Source organism: Diadema antillarum, unplaced genomic scaffold (assembly GCF_040938485.1).
Source record: "Diadema antillarum isolate AM-2024a unplaced genomic scaffold, OU_Dant_1.0 scf00000040, whole genome shotgun sequence".
Classification (NCBI taxonomy): Eukaryota; Metazoa; Echinodermata; class Echinoidea; order Diadematoida; family Diadematidae; genus Diadema; species Diadema antillarum.
In genome coordinates, this window is record NW_027270929.1 from 1,723,043 (window position 1) to 1,742,423 (window position 19,381).

A 19,381-nucleotide genomic window follows, 5' to 3' on the forward strand; every position below is an offset into this window, starting at 1 on the left:
TATGACGAAGGAACTTTCTGATGAATTGGGATTGATTTGTAACTCAAATATAAGTGCAAACAGCATTGCCCGGTGTTATGCCTCATGTGATGTCATAGAGATGTAAAAGTGTATTTATGTTTATGTTTGTGGGTATTTGTGATCCTGCAGAACGTCAGACGGACAGAGCCCTCTACAGCTGGCCATCAAGAATCGCTTGCCCGTGGTGGTCGACGCCCTGTGCGTGAGGGGGGCCAACATGAACACCCCTGACGAGGACGGGAACCCACCCCTCTGGGTGGCTCTTGAGAGTGAGCAAGAGGACATGGCCTCGACTCTGGTGGGTAAACCAAGACATGGAAAACAGGACCAGTTAATCTGACGCTATGACAAAGTTTTAGTGAAAGCTGCTCTTGTGCAAATTCAGTTGCATTCATGCTTAATTGAAAGTGCTGTATTAAATTTCTGGTGCTTAAATAATAGTATTGTATAATTTCATTAACATCTCTTTGCTAAAGTAACCAACCCATAACAATGTATGATTTGATTCCCATCTGATAGAAGTGTTGCAAGGTTTGTTGGTTATTAAAAAAAAGGAATTTCAAAGACAAAACTAAATTTCAAGTGCAAATTGTGCTAAAATATCATTTTCTAGCCATAAATTCCACTAGGTTTAAGTCATACTATCCTTGTGCATGGAGGGTTTAAGCTCTGTTCGTGAGGTCGGGTATGGATCAGTAAGCTTTATCAGCATGTAAATTATTACAAAGAGAATATTTGCAGTAGATAAATTGATTTGCATGGGAAAGTTGAGGCATCTCTGTCTACTGTTAGCAGCAGTCAAATTGTCTGGTTCTTTGTTTTTATGCCTCCACCACAAAGTGTCATAAGAGGCATATGTTTTGGGGTTGTTTCTCTTTCTTTTAATTTTCAACTTGCACGGGGTCATATCTGATCACCACCCTCTCTTACCTTTGGAGTCATGGATATAAATTTATTCAGGCAAAACATAGCGTCATCACAAGTTTATACAATACAAAGCTTCTTGCTATCCAATTGGACGGCTGCTCATCACATGACAATCACTAAAAAGTGCCATTGCACACTACCGCTGTTAAGTATGCAATTTTTGTCAAGTAGTTGTTGATACATGTATTGCACTCTGATGTCATCCTTTACATTTTTTTCCCATGATAGGTCACAATTTCTTATGCATACTTTTGCAGGACTCAGTCATTTATTTACTGTCAGCAATTTCATCTGATTGCTTCTGTGGACGACAGTGTCATAACACAACAATTCAAAATAGGTTGTCATTTCTGCACTTCATTCAGGAATTAGCATGCACCACAATCATTGGCATCAAATGTGTCGCATGAAACAATTAGTGTGTCGTCTTTACTCGTGCAAGTGCAACAAGGTTTCCCATTCATTGAAGGATGGTTGCTCTATTCAGCTTGGCTTCACCTCGTTGAATAGAGCGCCTCATCTCTCATTGAATGCAAAATCTTGTGCTATTACAATCATGACCATGTACTGCTTGTTTAGTGTCATTCACCCCTATGAAAAGTGATGGTAAATGACACGATGTTTGGCTTTTTCAGGTGCGGCATGGGTGCGACACGACAGCTTGGGGTAGGGGCGAGGGCGGTTTACAGCAAACCCTCCTACACAGAGCCATCGATGAGAACAAGCAGTCTGTGGCCTGCTTCCTCATCAGAAGGTAACCCTTGGCTGTCCAGTGACATTTTGTGTCCCTTCCCTTGGGGTAAAACAAAGTCCTTTGTGTTGGTGCTTTCTCATATTTGGCTAGCATTTATGTATTGGGAACAGTCAGCTTTTGAGTTATTTGACTCTATTCGTAGCTCGTTATGGTTTTACACAATATGCAGAGTACTTCAGTACAAATATTACACTCTTGTTGTTATGTTAGTGTAATTGTTGCTATCATTACGCTCCTAAATTTTTTAGATATTGATGCTCACAATAGTTGTAATCACAAAAATATCATCATCATAATAATGCTAATGATAATGATGATGACAATAATCATGATAATATTGATGTTCATCATTATCATGATAGTAATGATAATTACTTTTGTTACTAGTAATATTGCTATTTTTGTTATCACCAACCATTTTTATCATAATCATTTTGCCTGGTATGAGTGCAGTGAAGGTAACTTTTGATTTTTCTTTTTTCCCTGCAGCATGTGTGATGTAAATAGCCCTCGAAGACCCGGGCCTAATGGGGAGGGGCCAGACGAAGCCTTCGACGGCCAGGGTCCCCTCCACCACGCCTGTGAGTGGGGGCAGGAGGAGGTGGTCCAGTGCCTCATCGAGCACCAGGCCGACATCAATGCCAAGGTAACTGAGGATTCTTAGCCATTTTCATGTCTGTTCCTTGCAACAGCTGGTGTTTTCATAGAGACAAATAAAAATGTTCTGAAATGAATAGTGTAGTGCCTCTAGTGTGAATTTTCTTATTCATCATACTGGACCAGCCACTTTCTTTTTATTACTTTGTTTAGAATCTTATACCAATAAATGATGTGTTTGTGAGGTTACCATCTGTCAGCTCTTGAGGTTCCCATCTGTCAGCTCTTGGCTCTGAGTAGTCTGGCAGTCTGGCGAGTAGTTCCGATAGCGGGACTCCGAAGCCCGACCAGGTGCTTCCGTCCAGGTCGATCATTCCAGGCCAGAAGAAGTTGGACTGAATCCTGTGGCAGGTCCTCTTGTTTCCCAGATGACCTCCAAAAATGAACTTGTGTGCCAGCTTCATGACCCGATTCCGAAAATTTGATGGCACTACAACTTGCATCACAACCTCTGATCCTGGGGTTACGTCAATAAATTTCCTGTAGAGCACATTACTCTTATACACAAACGATGTTGTGTTGCCTTGCTTTGTCACCCGTTGGTCTTCGATTTCCGCAAGGTTTCTCAGCGATTTCAATGACTCGTCCTCATGCTGAGCCTTTATCAAGTCATCTACAGACACAATGCTTTCCAGTGGTTCGGGCATTGAGCGGGCTGGTTGTGCACGTCTTGCTTGCCTCTTTTGTCCTCTTGTTTCCACTGCACTGGCCTGATGACTTTCTGACTCCCATTTCTCATCTGGATTTGTTGGTTCGCGGACTCCATTCACATTGCCGAGAATGAGATCATAAACAGGCGAATTCCTGCACAACGCTTCAAGCGTGCCCGTTAGGTAGGGTGTGTCTACCTCAACAATTGCGACGGGGTACTTCCTCACTGTTCCGTCGATCAAAACACAGGTCCTCTGCTCACCAGTGAATTGCTCCCTAACACAAGGTTGCGTCACACAACGGTTGAACAACCCGAGTCGCGAAGTACCTCCACACACCGCCTATTCACCATGCCTTGGCACACTGGCATAGCGTCTCCGCGTGTTCCACGTGCAGCCGCTGACAGTACGGGCAGTGTGCCACTGGTTGCCAATTTCACTGTAGCTCTGTCATCAGTGAGATTCTCCATCCCGATAGGTGATGGATTCACAATCAGGCACATCACAGTCTGTTCCGGCAGGTTGGTAGTCTCACTGGATTCCTAGAGTAGGGGCTCAGCGGGAACTGTGTCCAGGGGACGACCTGCTGCTGGCTTGCCCTCAGTGAGACTCACACCCTTTTCCTGTCGACCTTTCTTATCTGGACAATTCCAAGAGGAGTGACCAAATTTAGCACAATTGAAACATTTCATTGACCTTTTCACTTGTGACTGGTATTGACCGGATTTTTCTCTGAATGGTACTGCTTCTGGGGAGGAATTACAGCTGTAGATCTGTTAGTATCACTGTTAGTTGTATCGGTAGTGTATGAACTGGATTGCTGGGCTCCACTAGAATGAATGGGCTTGTCTTTCATTCTCCTAATCCTAGGGTCCATGTGAGCATCCTGATACTGATCAGCAAGTAATAGAACCTTTGTCAAATTCCTAGGCTGACGTTCCTTGACAAACATCAGTAATTCCTTGCTACATGAATCAAATACTTGGTCTTGGATCAACAAAGCTTTAAGTCCCTGAGCATCATCATTGTATGGACTGAGCTCAATCCACCTTTCCAAATACGTTTCGATTCGGGAAGCATACTGCATAAATGTTTCACCCTGGCGGAGTTTAGACTGCTTGAACTTTAACCTGTAACCTTCTAGGGTGAGGTCATAACCCTTCAGCAGGGACGATTTTACAATTTCATAGTCCTGCACCTGCTCTGATGTAAGCCTAGAGACAATGTCAAGGGCCTTACCAGATAACAAAGCTGACAATGCCAGTGCCCAATCCTCCTTATCTCATCCGACGCAGGATGCATGTCTTTCAAACCGACAAAGGTAACTATCTATGTCATCCTTTCCTTCTTGAAAAACAGGCAGAGGGGGAACGTTCGGTTTATTCCCAACCTTTGGCCTGTGTCCCATCCCATTAGCATTCCTCAATTCCTCTAACTTGATTTGTTGGGCTAAAAAGTCTGCTTGTTCTTTTGTAGCATCTGTCTCAGCTCTCCTAGTTTCAGCTCTCATTTCTGGCTTCTTTAACTCTTTTATATGCCATGATGGAAACCCCCTGTGTGCCACATTATTCTGAGACACTAACGTAGTCATGCTTTGAGAAAACATTCTGTATTTCAAATCTACGTAACTTCTATAGATTTCTGTTAAGCTGGGCATGTAGTGAGCAAGGTTGTACAGAAAATGCCAAGATTTGCTTTGATGAAAATTGTATGACAAATCGATGATTGTTTTTCTTTAAAATGACCAGTAGCTATTTACTGTAAAGGCATGACTTTTGCAGACAAAGCAGTAACAGAAACTTAGAATTTACACCCAAATCTATTAAGGAACACTGCTTGATAGTCAATCACCACATAAAATGCAAACTTTATGTGAGACGAATGGAAGCACAAAAAAAACTTTCATTGTACTGCAGCATTTGGTGATTTATCGATCAGTTTGGGAGGGTTCTGGGGTTTGAGCAGAATATGCAAAGTTGGAACGCCGTCGACTGAGTCGGACGTGCGAACATGGCACATAAAGAGTTAATGCACTCATCAACATACTCCTTCAACTCAATGCCACTAAACCCAAATTCTTTTCCTTGTGCAATGAATTTATCACGCTCCGTACTGTAAGGCACGAGGACAAGTTTGCACACTTACCCAAAGATATTTTGCGCTGCGTGGAATTGAAGTGAAAACAGGCACAGCTGATGAAGCTTTTTTTTTCCCACTTGACTCACTGTTTCAATGCAGAATTACCTATACAGCATGGAATAAGAATATATCATTGCATGAGAATTAACAAACAGATACACAACTGGATGAATACACCAAACTATAATTTAACCTAATCTATCAAAAGAAAAAGTCCCTTCGTGGTCGCCATTTATGTCAGCTCTTGGCTCTGAGTAGTCTGGCTGATGATAGATGAAGTCCTGTTACAGTGGTATGATGGTACATGAACTACAAACACCAGTATATACCATGAAATGAATTATTTATTAGGGACGAAGCTCGGTGCTTTCCGGCTCGTCGAAATCAAATAAAAATCAACTGCTACATAAATTGACAAATCAATGTATTACGTAAACAATGTTGCTGCTAGAAATATCCTAGTAATTCGCATTGTGGCAGACATAAACGTAATATATGTAGGGCTTAATGGTTAAGTAGCACCTGGGGAGGGGGTGCGAGCAGATTGAGCTATCGAGTCCTTCAGTTCGCTCTCATGACGTCCACAACATTGCGGTGTCCCCGGGTCTTACGCGCGGATGATCGATGGGCAGACGCGTCACTCTGTAGGACGAGGACGGCGAGTAGTTCCGATAGCAGGACTCCGAAGCCCGACCAGCGACGAACGACGCCGACTAATGGCGAATAATGACGAGTTTTCGACGAGTGGTGTAGGATGTATGCTGAGTGCTGAGAGTGTTGCGTGCTGAATAGCACCTCGGGAGCGATGCCTGCTGGGTGTCGTGTTACAGCGATGCGGGCTGACAATATCGTTGTGAGCCCAGCTCATCCCTTAGGTAATTAAAATATTGGGTTACAAAAATAAGGGGGTATTTCTATCATTCCTACCTTTGAGCTTCCCTCTGCCATTTGTCTGCCACTTGTCTGCCACATTCATCTTATCAACCAATGTTACATACCTATATGTATAACCTGTTCAATTACATTCTTATCTATTGTAACAAATCACCCTCTTAATTAATTGTACTTATTGTGACTTCTATACACTGCAACTTCATAAACCAATAATTACTCTGTTGAATTAACCATTTCCTCACATCCAACCGCCTCTTCTTTTCAATAATGTTTTTACTCCACAGTGAGGCTTATGTACACCTCGAGAATGCTGGGTACAATAATTATCACGCCTCTCAAAACATCAGAATAACTGCTCATAAACAAAGTCAATAGCTCACCATAATTTGCATTTCTTATGCCTCACTATAACTTCAAACAAAACCTCATCAATGATTTTGATGCAATAAATGAAGCATATCATTCTCATATTATAACAATTGTACATGTATTCCTTACATTATAAATGTCTTCCTTCTTGGAATTCAGATTCTATATGAAATATATATGAAACTTAATTACACTTCTGCTTTCAAAATATTACAACTCTTCAGAATATTACAGCTCTTTACACTTTCCCGGAAAAGATACTTTTACTCAAATAATGTCAGCAAATAAATACATAACAAAGTACAATTGATATGACAACTTACAGTTCATGAAGGGGTAGGTCAAGCTGGGGGAAGTTGGGGCTTCTCCTGGCCTGTGCTGCCAGAAGTCACGCTGCCTGCAGTGCTCTGGTTCTGCCAGCCATGCACAACCAATTTGCAAGTTGGGCATGTGCCTCAGCCTCAGTGCCTCCAAATCCCTATAACACACATATAGAAGCTTGGGTTGCAGCTCCTCAGCCTCGCATCTTTCTGCAAGAAGCTCTGGGTGTCGTCTGTTCACTCTCACACTTTCTCTCCCATACATCTTGGCACTCTCATACTCACTTGCATACACAAACACAAAAGATTTTGCATCCTACACAATTAAACCCACCTGTGTGAAATATGCCAAAACCCTGGGCTATGTGTTATTGACTTGCTAGGCAGACTGGTAACTTATCCCATTCCTTATAATCCTACCTAGTGAATTCAAAATAAAACTTAGATGTGAGCATGATCCTAATGCAAATGAGAGGAAAGGGGGGGGGGGGGTAAAACTGGTCACATTGTGACACCATCTACTATAAGAAGATGTTACTACTGATTAAAAAATTATTATGTGTAAGTAAAAATGATAATGATTTTAAGGAATATGAGTGAATGTGAAAGAAAATAGCAGGCTGATCAAAGCTTTTGAAATATTTTTTCTACCAATAAATTCAGGATACGGAGGGACGGACACCACTCCACATCGCCATCATCAACCAGCATTCCACCATCATCAGCCTCATCATCTCTCACCCCCTCTTGGACCTCACGCTGCGGGACAAGAGCGGCCTGACACCCTTCGCCGCCGCCCTGACCCACAAGAACAACAAGGCCGCCCAGGCCATCCTGGATCGGGAGCCACGAGCAGCCGAACAGGTGCTGACATTTTTTGAAAAGTCTATGGTTGTATTCTCTTGCTGAAAGTTTGATCAACAAATTGGGATGGTAGAATGATGATGATGATGATGATGATGATAGAACATCTTTTGACTTTATTTTATTTTATTAACATCACATGTGTTTCTTTTTTGTAAATGGACATTGTTTTTTTTTTTTTGTCTCCAGATATTTCTTAAAGTTGTATTCATATGTGTCCATATTATACCTTAGCATAATCTTTTTACTCATTAATTTGCCATGGTATAAAAAAATACTGTGATTGTCATATGCACAGGCAGGAGGTATGTAAGAGGTATGAGGTATATCAATATGGTAGATTCCACAACGTTTTGAATGACGGGAATACTGTAAAAGTGGAAATTTTCGCGATGTTGAAATTTTCGCGCACTTCGCGCAATCAGAAACTAGCGCGAAAATAAAAGCACGCAAATATTTTTGCTTGCTATATGTTCCTGTGCGTGATGTCTTGATTCCGCAGAATTAAAAACACGCGAAACTCTTCTTACGGGGCCAAGCGCGAAAAAATTAGTCGCGCGAAAATATCCACTTTTACAGTATGTTTCACTTGACATTCTGCCAGAAATCTCTGATGGGTTCCAGTATGATTCCCTCTACAACACTCACAAATTCACCCCTGCATACACACTTACACACCCAGAATCTGCTTTACCTCTCATCTGACAAAGTTTATCACTGTTCAGGCTCTTAATTTCAAGCTCAGTGCTACATGGTATTAAGCAGAATTATTGAGTTTGACTTTCGTTGACTGTGAAGCAACACTGGTATCTCCCATGGAGTATTAGCATTAAACTTTCTTGGAATCTCTTTTCATCCCAAAATCCATCTTTCATTGTGCTTCCCACCTCCATAGCTGGACAACAAGGGCAGGAATTTCCTGCACGTTGCCGTGGAGAAGTCCGACATTGAGAGCGTGCTTTTCCTGATTAGCGTGCGAGCCAACGCCAACTCTCGCATCCAGGATTCCTCCATGCTCACCCCGCTTCATCTCGCCGTCCAGGCTGGCTCTGAAATCATAGTCAGGAACTTGGTGAGTTCCATCTGAGAAAGTTGTATTGTCAGTGAAGTATCAGAAAGACAGCGACTCTTCTCTCGCTGATGCTCACTCTTGTCAAATTTATAATTTTATCATCTATCCTTTGGATTCGTAGGAAATGGACAGAGCCCTTCTCTGTAAGCCCATCCAATTTGCACAAAATCGTTTCTTAATTTATCCATCATGACTACCATTGGAATGCTGTAAAAAGATGCATTATTTATTACCATGACATTGATATATTTGGATGGTATTATTGAGAATTAAATCTCCAACTATATACATCTACTACATGTAGAAGAATGCACACTTTAGTGGTTTGGCTCCTGAGAATTACTGTTAAAAAAAAGGTGCTGTACAATAATATTGTTTTATGTTTATCATTGACAGCTTCTTGCAGGAGCGAGTGTCCATGACATCGACAATCATAAGCAGAATGCTCTGCACATGGCGGCAGCAAAGGACCACGCCACAATCTGCGGCATCCTCATCGAGAACGGCATCAACGTCGACGCCAGGGACGACAACGGGAATGGAGGTATGCTACGAGTCATGCAAATAGTTTAGAGGATTGTTAGAGTCTCTTCAAGTTGGCATGTATCAACCTTCATGGAGTGATCTGTGATCAGATGGGGGTTCCCTTTTACTTACCTTGTGAAATTGAAGTAATAGTAGTTTGTCATTGCTGCATTATCAGCCAAGTATCTTTAATATTCTGAAGTTATATACTATATACGCCTGTCTTCTTCATGTGATAGGATCTCCTGAGTTCATTTTTTTATTACTTTAATGTGAGAAATAGAGTATGGTGTAAGATTTACTCAAGGTATATCAGGAGTTAGCGATCTTGCAAAGGGATGGGAATGTGCTCTGTGATGAATCTCCAAAATGTCGACTTAAGCAAGGTCGACTGCAGTAAGAAAGGATGTGTGAAGTCTGTAACTATGCCATATTTGTGTCTTTTCTGTCTTTTCAGCCCTTCACCTTGCAGTGCAATATGGTAATTTAAATAGTGCAAAGGTGCTTCTTACCGAGTCCAACATTGACGCAGAAGCTTTCAATGCAAGGTCAGAATCTCTCCTTTTCCTTGTCTTCTTTTGTGATGAATTATCTAATTCAAAGTGTTTATGTTTTCGTCTTTGATGAGACTGGAATGTACTGTATACGCTATAATTTTCGCGTACATAAATTTTCGCAAATTGCCGCTGTCACACATTTTCGCGAGTGGTTAAATTCGCGAATGGGGGACCAGAGAAAATATGAAGTGGCAAAGAAAGTGTGAATTTTGAACTTACTAGCAAATAAGAATGATACTAGTTATACACTGCATGGAAACAATTTACCAAACTCTGCGAACTAGTAAGTTAGAATTCAACATTTTTGAAGTGGTTAAGTCCATCGCGCTAGATTTCTGACGAGTGGTCCCCTTGCGATAATGGATTGGCTCTCTACAGTATTCGTAAGTAGACGTGGACGTGTTATATGTACGTAAACAAGCTTAGCCAGTATATGTAGGTCTGTTCGGTAAGCCATGACGTGGTATACTAGTACTGAAATGTTCGTATCATCAAGGCAAGGGATTCATTTTGGAAGGTAATATTTTCGCGTGTTGTTAATTTTGCGAATAGCTCCCGACTCGCGAAATTCGCGAAAATAAAACCCCCGCGAAATATATAGCGTATACAGTAAGTATTAGATGCATGAATGTTGAACTCTGTATGCCGTAAGATTGTAGATTGCCTCAACGTGTGGATTTCTTCCTTAGAGATCACTCAGTGTGCGTGCTAAAGAGAGAAGGCGTGCACAGCCAGTGAAGCCCCAAAAGTCTTTGATTTTTGATTCACTCATAGCATGGTAGTTTTGTGAAAGCCGTCTCGGGAAGGAAAAAATGTTACACAATGAATTTCAACCATTTGCTGCTACTGAGACTCTGCAAATTAAAATTGATCAAAGTTGATCTGTTGAGATCTCCATCACACAATAAACATCACACAATAAACATGGACAGAAACAAACAAAAAACAAACAAACAAACAAACCCACACAAACAGAAAGACAGATTTGTCAGGCTTCTTTTAACTGTTATTGTGCCGTGAGTGTATGTGCTGTTTAGGGTATGTGTCATTATGTGATCGTGAGATGGAATGGTGAAAGTGATCTTTTCATTCATATTTCTGGAAAGAGTGGATACTTGCATTTGTGTATGCAGTGAATATGTAGCAAATTCTTAAGCTAACTCTTTTTTTGTGTGTGAAATGGCATTCAGTGAAACTTGTCAAAGCATTTTACCAGTTCTGTCAACATTATTCTCTACCTGTCTTATTCTAAGCAATGTTCATCGCTATCTTTAGTACTGTTCACAGAAGCAAAATTTACTGCTCTACAAATAAATATGTTGCCCCTTTGTAACTTTGGTGATGTATGTCTTACGTAGATTATTGATTGAATCACTGTTGGATTAGACTTCCAGACAAATGAATATTGGACAACTTTGAGAATTAGGGTTTAATGGTATCTAAAATCTTACACATGTAGAGGGCAAACACCAATGCACCTGCTTGGTCAGTACGGGAAGGACAATGCAGCGGCCATCTTTGACCTCTTCCGAGAGTGCATGCCCAACTACCCACTGGACAAGCAGGATGCGGAGGGCAACACGGTCTTGCTGCTGGCCTACCAGAAGGGCAACGGGGCCGTCTGTCGGGCGATCGTCCGGGCCGGTGCCAGCCTAGGCATTATGAACAAGCAGGGCGTGTCCATCTTCAATGCACAAGTGGCGACCAAGCAACTCCTCTTCAGGTTATTAGGTGAGAACCCACTTTAAGAGATTTGGAACTTTTTGATTGTGTAGACAATGACGCCATTCTCGTACTAGAGTGGTTCCAAATGGCTGCAATCTATGTAGGCAATGTTATCACCCATTTTGATTTTCAGTGCACGCCGTTCACGACGTACTGTTATGACGTCATGGCCCCGTCCCCTCCCATGGGCTGGCTATTGGCGCGCCAAGCGATGATGTCATTCCCATCCTGAATCTAGGAGGATGTGAAGTTCTTAGAAGATGCGTTCTCGATTCTGGCATTGGACGTGCTGGAGAACGTGGACACCATCCAGGACGTGATATTGAAAAGTCCCTATTAAAAGGACATGAAGGGTGTCTCGAGAGTGTTAAGAACATTCTTCACAGTATTGGGCAAGAACATCCTTCAGATTATTGGGTTAGAGCAAGTATTTCTATTTTGTTGTACTGATTATTTGGTTGGTCTTCCGTTTGACTCAGCTAGGATATATGTACTTTAGGCAATGTGCATTCTGAAGGAAAGAAAATAAAAAGATCATGTCATTATGTTGGCTGTGGATATTGTTGAATAATGTAGTGAAAAAGTAATAATTTGTGTGGTGCTGGTTAAAGAAATATTACAAAATGGGGTATTTTCCCCAGTGAACAACACTAATGAAAATAATTTGAAATCGACATGAAATGTAGCGGTCAAGAATGTGAGTGATAGCTGAATTTATACAGAGATTTTTTTTTTCCAACCATCACTTATGGAAGTCAGATATGCATTGTACAAACTTTATGGGAAATCAGAATATCTCAGGAAATAATGTTTTTTCCTATGGTAATTCCTTATCTATATGCTGTGCTTATCTTATTACAATACAGACATGCTGTCAAAGGAACCGGCTTGGTCAGAAAGTGAGCTCTGCCAGGAATGTCAAGTGAAATTCACCATCAAGACGAGAAAACATCACTGGTATGGGATAAAAGCATTTTGCAATTTCCATTTTCTTTATCGATACTTATCACCAAGGTAACCATTTTTAACAAAAATGATCTGCAGTCATGAGCTCGGCTATATGTGGTCAGTGTTTTTATTGTATTTCTCCATTTTTCTGTTGAAAAATAAAATGATGCAGGTTTCAAACTCGGAATAAAAAAAAAAAGATCTTTGACCTTAGACTCACCACGATTTACGTATGAAAAAGTGTATGGTATTCAAAATGTCATGTTTGGAAATTGGTTCATATGTTTTGTCATTGCTGTTGTGTCTTGAAAAACATGGTAACAAAATGTGTACACATCAGACAATGTCTATTACCCTTTCCTTGGAATATGGCAGGTATGTTGCATAAGAATAATGATTGTTAGTAATCACAATATAATTGTTACCAGTCACATTGATATTGAGCAATACTGCGGATAACAAGCATTCTAATTTCCTCTATCAGCATTTGTGACTGCAAGTCCATTGCAAGTGAAATACAATTCATTCAACCATAACAAGCTGTATCAGACTTCACTCAGACTTAACTTCACTTACACCAAGTGTCATGCAGTGCCATGTCTTTTACAGATAGTGTGCAGAAATAGTCTCACAGTATGAAATGAAGCACATGGAAATCTTCCAAATTCCCAGGTGCACATTAGAAACGAATGTAATAAGTGCACTTTAGAAATGTGTAACTTTTAAGCTATTGTTGTGTGACCCAATTCCTCCTGCAATATTATTACTTCATGATTTGGGGTCACTGAGAGTGCATGAAAATATGTTGAGGTGCCTTAGTCTTTCATTATGTACTTTATATTTCACTTTTTGCACATTGTCTAATTTTTTTCTAGCTTTCATCAAAATGCATTTTTCTGATTGCAAACCGTTATGCATTTTTTCTCTCTTTCTCTTTCACTGTGATTTATGAGATTGTTTATACCATGAGCACCAATAACAACAGCAAAATGCGGTCTTAACAGCACAACAATCCTGTGGCTGTGAACAAAGTTACAACTCTTCCAGCTTAGTCCTCAGTCATGCACCAAATTGCTCCCCATTAAGTGTGACTCTTCTAAATCTGTGCTGTAGTTTTTAGTGCCGATTAGTCACAACTCCCATTGTTATCGTTAATCGTCAGGAATACAAGTTAATTCTCTCTGTCTCTTTTTTGCTTCAGTCGCCACTGCGGCCGGATCCTGTGCAGCAAGTGCTCGTCCAAGATGGTTCCCATCGTCAAGTACGACCTGCCCCGCCCGGTCAGGACGTGCGACGTCTGCTTCGACGTCCTCTCCCTCGGTGCTATGTAACTTTTCCTTGATGAAAACGATGACGACGCAGAATGAGAGAAGCATCCTTTCTATATATTTCGGGTGAAATTTGACGTGACATTTTTTCTTCCTGGCCGGAGGATGAGGAGGTCCAGTAGTGCATGACACATGCTGAGGGTGACAGAGACATTATTCCTCATCTGCATCGTCTGTAGTGGCAGCTGGACATCCAACATCCTTTCAGACGTGCTTTCTTGCGAGACTCAAATTTAATGGTATCTGGACTTCTTTTTTTTTTTTAGTTTGATTAATTGATGCCGACTCTGGTGAAATGATCATGGCTTTCATTGTGAAATTTGAAAACAGGTGTAAGTTTACGATCATCCAGGAGTTATGTGTTCTGTGGATCATCGAAGAAATGAGTAAAGAAGGAGCACAAAGGTGGTCTTCTTTCCGAGAAGAGAAAGTGAGGTTCTGTGAGGGGTATGAATGAGAGTTCTTGCGGTATACCAATACTTTTCTTGGGACTTTATTGACCCAATTTGAATCCATGAATGGGATGTGTGTGCACCATTCTTGTCACAGAAGGACTTCTAAAATGTGCATTATGCTGGTACAAAAACCAAAATGGTATGTTTCCCCCAGGAACTTGAGAAGTAAGTTGCAATTTCATGCCGATAATGCCAGTAGACTATTTCAAAAAAGATGTTGTGAGTAGATAACCAGCATATTTTGTCTCTTTATCTTGTATTATTGACAAATAATCACTTTGTATTTGTTCTTCTCTGATATCAGTGCTACTTTCCTGTTATAGTCTGAAATTTATGGAGGAAAAGAGGATATTATAAAAAAAAAGATGCACAGTGTATTGGATGATCTATCAATTTAACTTGAACACAGAGAGGGGGATATGAAATCAAACATTAGGTATTAATAAATGAATTGGATAAATTGGATAAGAATAGGTTGATAGATAAGGTATTGATGAATAGTCATACAAAATTTATTTGGGATTCACCTTTAAATGCTGATACTTTTGCTCATTCCTTCTATCCTTTCAAAGTCAGCAGTTGTTGTGTTTATCACAATGACAGCACACCTCCCAACCATTCTGAATTTTGAGGAAAGAATCTGAATTTTGACCATTCCCAGCTCTTCAATAGGAGTTTCTTGATAAAATCACTCCACACTCCTATGTGAACTGCTCTTTCTTTCCTACTTTCGAGCCAAATCATCCCTTTTTTTTTCAATCAGAAATGTTGCGAGGTCTGTTATAATATGATATGTAAATACATTTTATACTCATATATGCATATCCATACCTATTCTAGATCACTAGTCAAAGTCGTGTTGAATAACATAATTCATTTAGCCTAGGTTCATAGGGTTTGCTAGACAATCTCTCTTTTTTATACAATTCTGCAGCAAACACTTTATATCGTCTACATTACTCTATTTAAGAAAGACATATATTTTCCATTTCTATCAGAACATGCGAGAGTAAAGGGGAAAAAATGAACATATTTTGTATTTGGGAATGGATTTGCATTTGTGGAATATGAAAAATGACTCCAAAGTTGTACTGATTAAAGTGTATCATTGAATCAAACCTACAGTATATGATTCCCTCCTATATTTCATCTTTATACAACCACTCACCAGTATATCTATGTAGAATTGGAAATAAGTTGTTATTATGTGGCAGAGGGATCAATAATCAATAATACTCTCTCCTTTTCGTTAGTATTTTGTTTTTGTTTCTTTCCTTCCATTTCTGTCATTTATAACTCTTCCACCACATATTTATGGACAGTAATGCCATTGTGTGCTGAGGTCAAGGTCATTAGAGATAATGCTTGCACATTGCTGCAGCCAAGCATGAATACGTTATGCCCCAGTCACATATAAACATGGATGCTCAAGGATCTACACGGTGATCCGGGGAGATCCAGGGAGATCCGGGATAGTTTCGACCTCGATGGAGTGTCAACGAGCGTTGGTATGACTGTACACACAGTATCAACACGGCAGCTACATGGATAAGGCCGGAAGAGTGTGGCGTCAACACGGATCAACACTGCAGCTACACAGCAGCCACACAGACCATCCCGGATTGCTCTGCCAACACGGCAATCCCCGGATGATGCCGAATGTTTTTGACCTCCAAAAGTTGCCGTGTTGGCCTCCCGGATGTCCTTGGATCTACACGGATGTCCAAGGTGTCAACACAGATCTCTCCCTGGATCACCCCGGATCAGATCCGGGGTGGTCCGGCGCGATCCGGGATGTCTAAATGTGACTGGGGCATTATGCCAGGGGGGAAATCGTGTTTAATGTATGCAACACTTTTAGCCTCATTATCACAACTTATGTTAATGCTCTTCTCCCGATCATCTTTTCTAATATGATTTTATTTCCAGTCATAATTATGTTTTTTTTTTTCTAGTCAATGTGGAAAACTTATCCCCCCCCCCAAAAAAAAAAAAAAAAAAAAACAGAACAGGATAATGCCTCATTACTTCTACATCAACACTGTCAACTGTCTCATAATTATCCTTTGAAGACCTTTTTGCTAAAAATAGACATTCAAGAGTTCTCTTTTTGATATTGTAACAATACCATAAGTTGTTGTTTTGTATGGGGCTGACAGTATTCTTGATACTGAATAATTTTGAGTCTTTGAGCTAGTAGACTGATTTGTTTAAAATATCTGCTGTATCAGTGATTATGTGCTTCAGAGCAAGATGATAAAAGGGGGGGTACAGGACATTAGAAGACCTTGATTTGTGTGCATGACAGCATGGTTGGGATGTCTGTATGTATTTGCTTTGAAGTTGATAGTATTCCTCTTAAGATTGTGGGCTTATTTATCATTTGATACCGAAGGAACAGTAAAGGACCATTGAATCTGATGACGTGTACGAAATCTTGAATACATCTTTTCAAGAAATTCCATTTGCTGGAGATTTATTGTTGGTCAGTTGATATGTATATCGAACATTTCATGTACAGTATTTATGTTTATTCGTAGTGAGTTAGAACCCATGTGAAACATTTTTTACAGACAATGGGTGATGAATGCAATATGCTTCTGCTTGTTACTCATATACTTCTGTTGTTAACTTTCTTGAAAGCTTGTAATTTTCTCCAGTATATATAATGATAAAGGAATATAAAGCAGTGTGGTGTACAATGATCCCCTCCCCCCCTAGATCAAATTTGGAGCTGAAAAGTATTCCATATTCTTTAAACAGCCACAAGCTAATCAATGCACATCATCTAATAAAGTCCAGATTTACACTGAACTGCCAATGAAGTACCCATGCATGGATGTTGTATCAGGTAAATACCTGTCCAGGTACCAATACATGCATTGTCCATCCATGTAGAGTAGCCTATATCATTGACAATGCATTGATGAACTATCAACCTTAATTGTTGTTCTTGCTAATCCTGCATAATCCTGATAGTGCCGATATACCCCTTCATTCTAGCGAGCTTAGGGCCATGTATTGTGCAAGACTGGAACTCATGAATAGATGGACATTGATATAGATGTGGAGGTGCCTGGATTGTTAAAGTTATGGCCTTTTCTTGTGAACTTATGACCCGTTCTGGTGAATCTAACTTTGTTTGGGCAGAAAACAGTTCCTCCACCGCTTTACACCAATCATCTACTAGTCCTCTAAATTTATCACTTTTTCTCTTCCGTGATCGAGTGCTGTATTGTTCTAGTCTTTCGCAGCACGAGAGTGATGGGGCAGGGAGGTGATTCTTCTCACCTCCCTGGACGGGGAAAGCTCTACCACCAGACTGGGGCAGTGGGTGCCTTCATGAGTTGGGCAGAGTGTGCCCCCAGATGAGTCAACATCAATCAAATACTCAAATGAGTACCACGCACCTCCTTGAGCGCATTTCTCCTTGTGCCATTTTTGTCTCCTCTGCGTAGTGGAAGCGAGACATAGGCATCACTTTTCCTCCAGCGGCGGTGACGGAGGCGATGGCGGTGTCTCTAACAATTTGCTGTACTCTGAAATGATATTCGACAGCTTTGAGATGTGACCACCAAACTCACACCTTGGGTACATCTAAAGATGCCAGTCAAAATTTGAATTTTAGGGAAGTCTGACAAGTTCAAAGGTCAAGTGATCAAGGAAACTTTACCTGATAAGCACTGTACTCGTAGAATTGTGGTGTCCTCTCAATAAATGTTCTGTTTTGAGCTGTAACCACCAAACTCACACCACAGGTACATCACTTAGAGATGCTATTAAAGTTCAAGTAATGGTGAAGTCCAACAAGGTCAAAGATCAAAATGTCAGTGAACTTACATCAAAGAATCACAAAGTGCAATATGCATACGAGACATCACTAGGCATTTGTCTTGTTAAAGGAAAACAGCAGCAACATACTTTGATTGAAAAAAAAAAATCCTCCTCATACGTCATGTTCCAATTGCTGATCTACTATGCCAGGGGTGAATCCAGGAATCCTAGAAAGGGAGGGGGGTGCAACAAAATAAAAAAATAAAGGGAGGCACATGTAACCCCTTTCTTTTTTTTTCTGTTTATGTCTTTATTTTAACAAAAAAATAAAGGAGGGACGTCCATTCGGTGCGTTCCCCCCTGGCTCCGCCACTGCATGCAGTATTAAATTCCCTTGCACCAAATGGCATGCCATGCTTGTGGGCAGTGGTCAAGCTGTGGCTAAAACACCTTTATCAAACTTCATGTGAAGAGCTTAAGATAAGTGCTTTGTAAAGTCTGTCTATCTGTCCATATTTAAACATGCTGACTGCACCTCTGGCTGGTGTTACTTTGGATATGATGGAGAGCAAGTTTTATACACACACTTTAGAATTAAGAAGTATTGGTACAGTTGAACCTTCTGTTTTAGAGGTCCCATATTACAAAACCTTGCACAGGGCGACTTTGAAAGTCCATACTCTTTGTTCTTGTACCCTGTTGGAGTGAGAAAAGTGATAGAACAGTGTAATTTCAGGTGTGAGTTCCTTCGATTTGTCTCCCTCTACAAATGAATATTCACCAAATTGTCTTTCTTTCATTTAACAATGTAATTTAACAAGCCATGGTTTCTAAGTCCTCATTACAACAAGATTCCACTGTGCTTCTTTTTAGGTCAGTAGGATAGTGTGAAGCTGTATACAGACTTTGAATTTATACATTTAAGAGCATCAAAATGTTTGGCTGAGTACACATCTCTATGCATTTCTTGTTTCCACCTTGTAGTTCATTTACATGTATTTCAGTTCTAAAGCAACTCAGGTCTGATTTAAGGGAAAGAAATTTAGGCCAATGGAAATAATGATGGCGGACAGGCAAGCAATAAATGATTAATGAATAATTGAATAAATAATTGAAAGAATAATTCCTTATTGGGATCTTACAAACAGCAAACTGAAATGAAAATTATTTTTGAAGGGACATTCACATAATTGTAAAGACATCATTTAAACTCTCTTCGATTTGTTTTACAACTAATCATCATTGTACAACGCATTAGTGAATGAGATGCAGTAGATGTGTCAAAGTATTATCATTAACTGGTAAAGATTTCTATCTTTGCTGGCAAAGTCTTTGATCAGAAAAGGAAGTGTGTTTGTCTGTATTTCAGACTCGTTGAAATTTGAAGAGAAAGTCTGTCCAT

General features: G+C 40.3%; 1 protein-coding gene across 1 annotated transcript in view; it reads left to right on the plus strand.

Moving 5' to 3' along the window:
• Nucleotides 1–15,618, plus strand: part of LOC139712020 (rabankyrin-5-like) — a 37,646-nt gene extending 22,028 nt beyond the window's left edge. The window contains exons 14-23 of the mRNA XM_071623863.1: nucleotides 151–319; nucleotides 1,584–1,702; nucleotides 2,192–2,348; nucleotides 7,395–7,595; nucleotides 8,491–8,667; nucleotides 9,064–9,211; nucleotides 9,650–9,740; nucleotides 11,209–11,480; nucleotides 12,341–12,431; nucleotides 13,624–15,618. Coding sequence (XP_071479964.1) covers nucleotides 151–319; nucleotides 1,584–1,702; nucleotides 2,192–2,348; nucleotides 7,395–7,595; nucleotides 8,491–8,667; nucleotides 9,064–9,211; nucleotides 9,650–9,740; nucleotides 11,209–11,480; nucleotides 12,341–12,431; nucleotides 13,624–13,753 — 1,555 coding nt within the window. The 3' untranslated portion in view covers nucleotides 13,754–15,618. The remainder of the gene's footprint in view (nucleotides 1–150; nucleotides 320–1,583; nucleotides 1,703–2,191; nucleotides 2,349–7,394; nucleotides 7,596–8,490; nucleotides 8,668–9,063; nucleotides 9,212–9,649; nucleotides 9,741–11,208; nucleotides 11,481–12,340; nucleotides 12,432–13,623) is intronic.
• The last annotated feature ends 3,763 nt before the right edge of the window (nucleotides 15,619–19,381 follow it).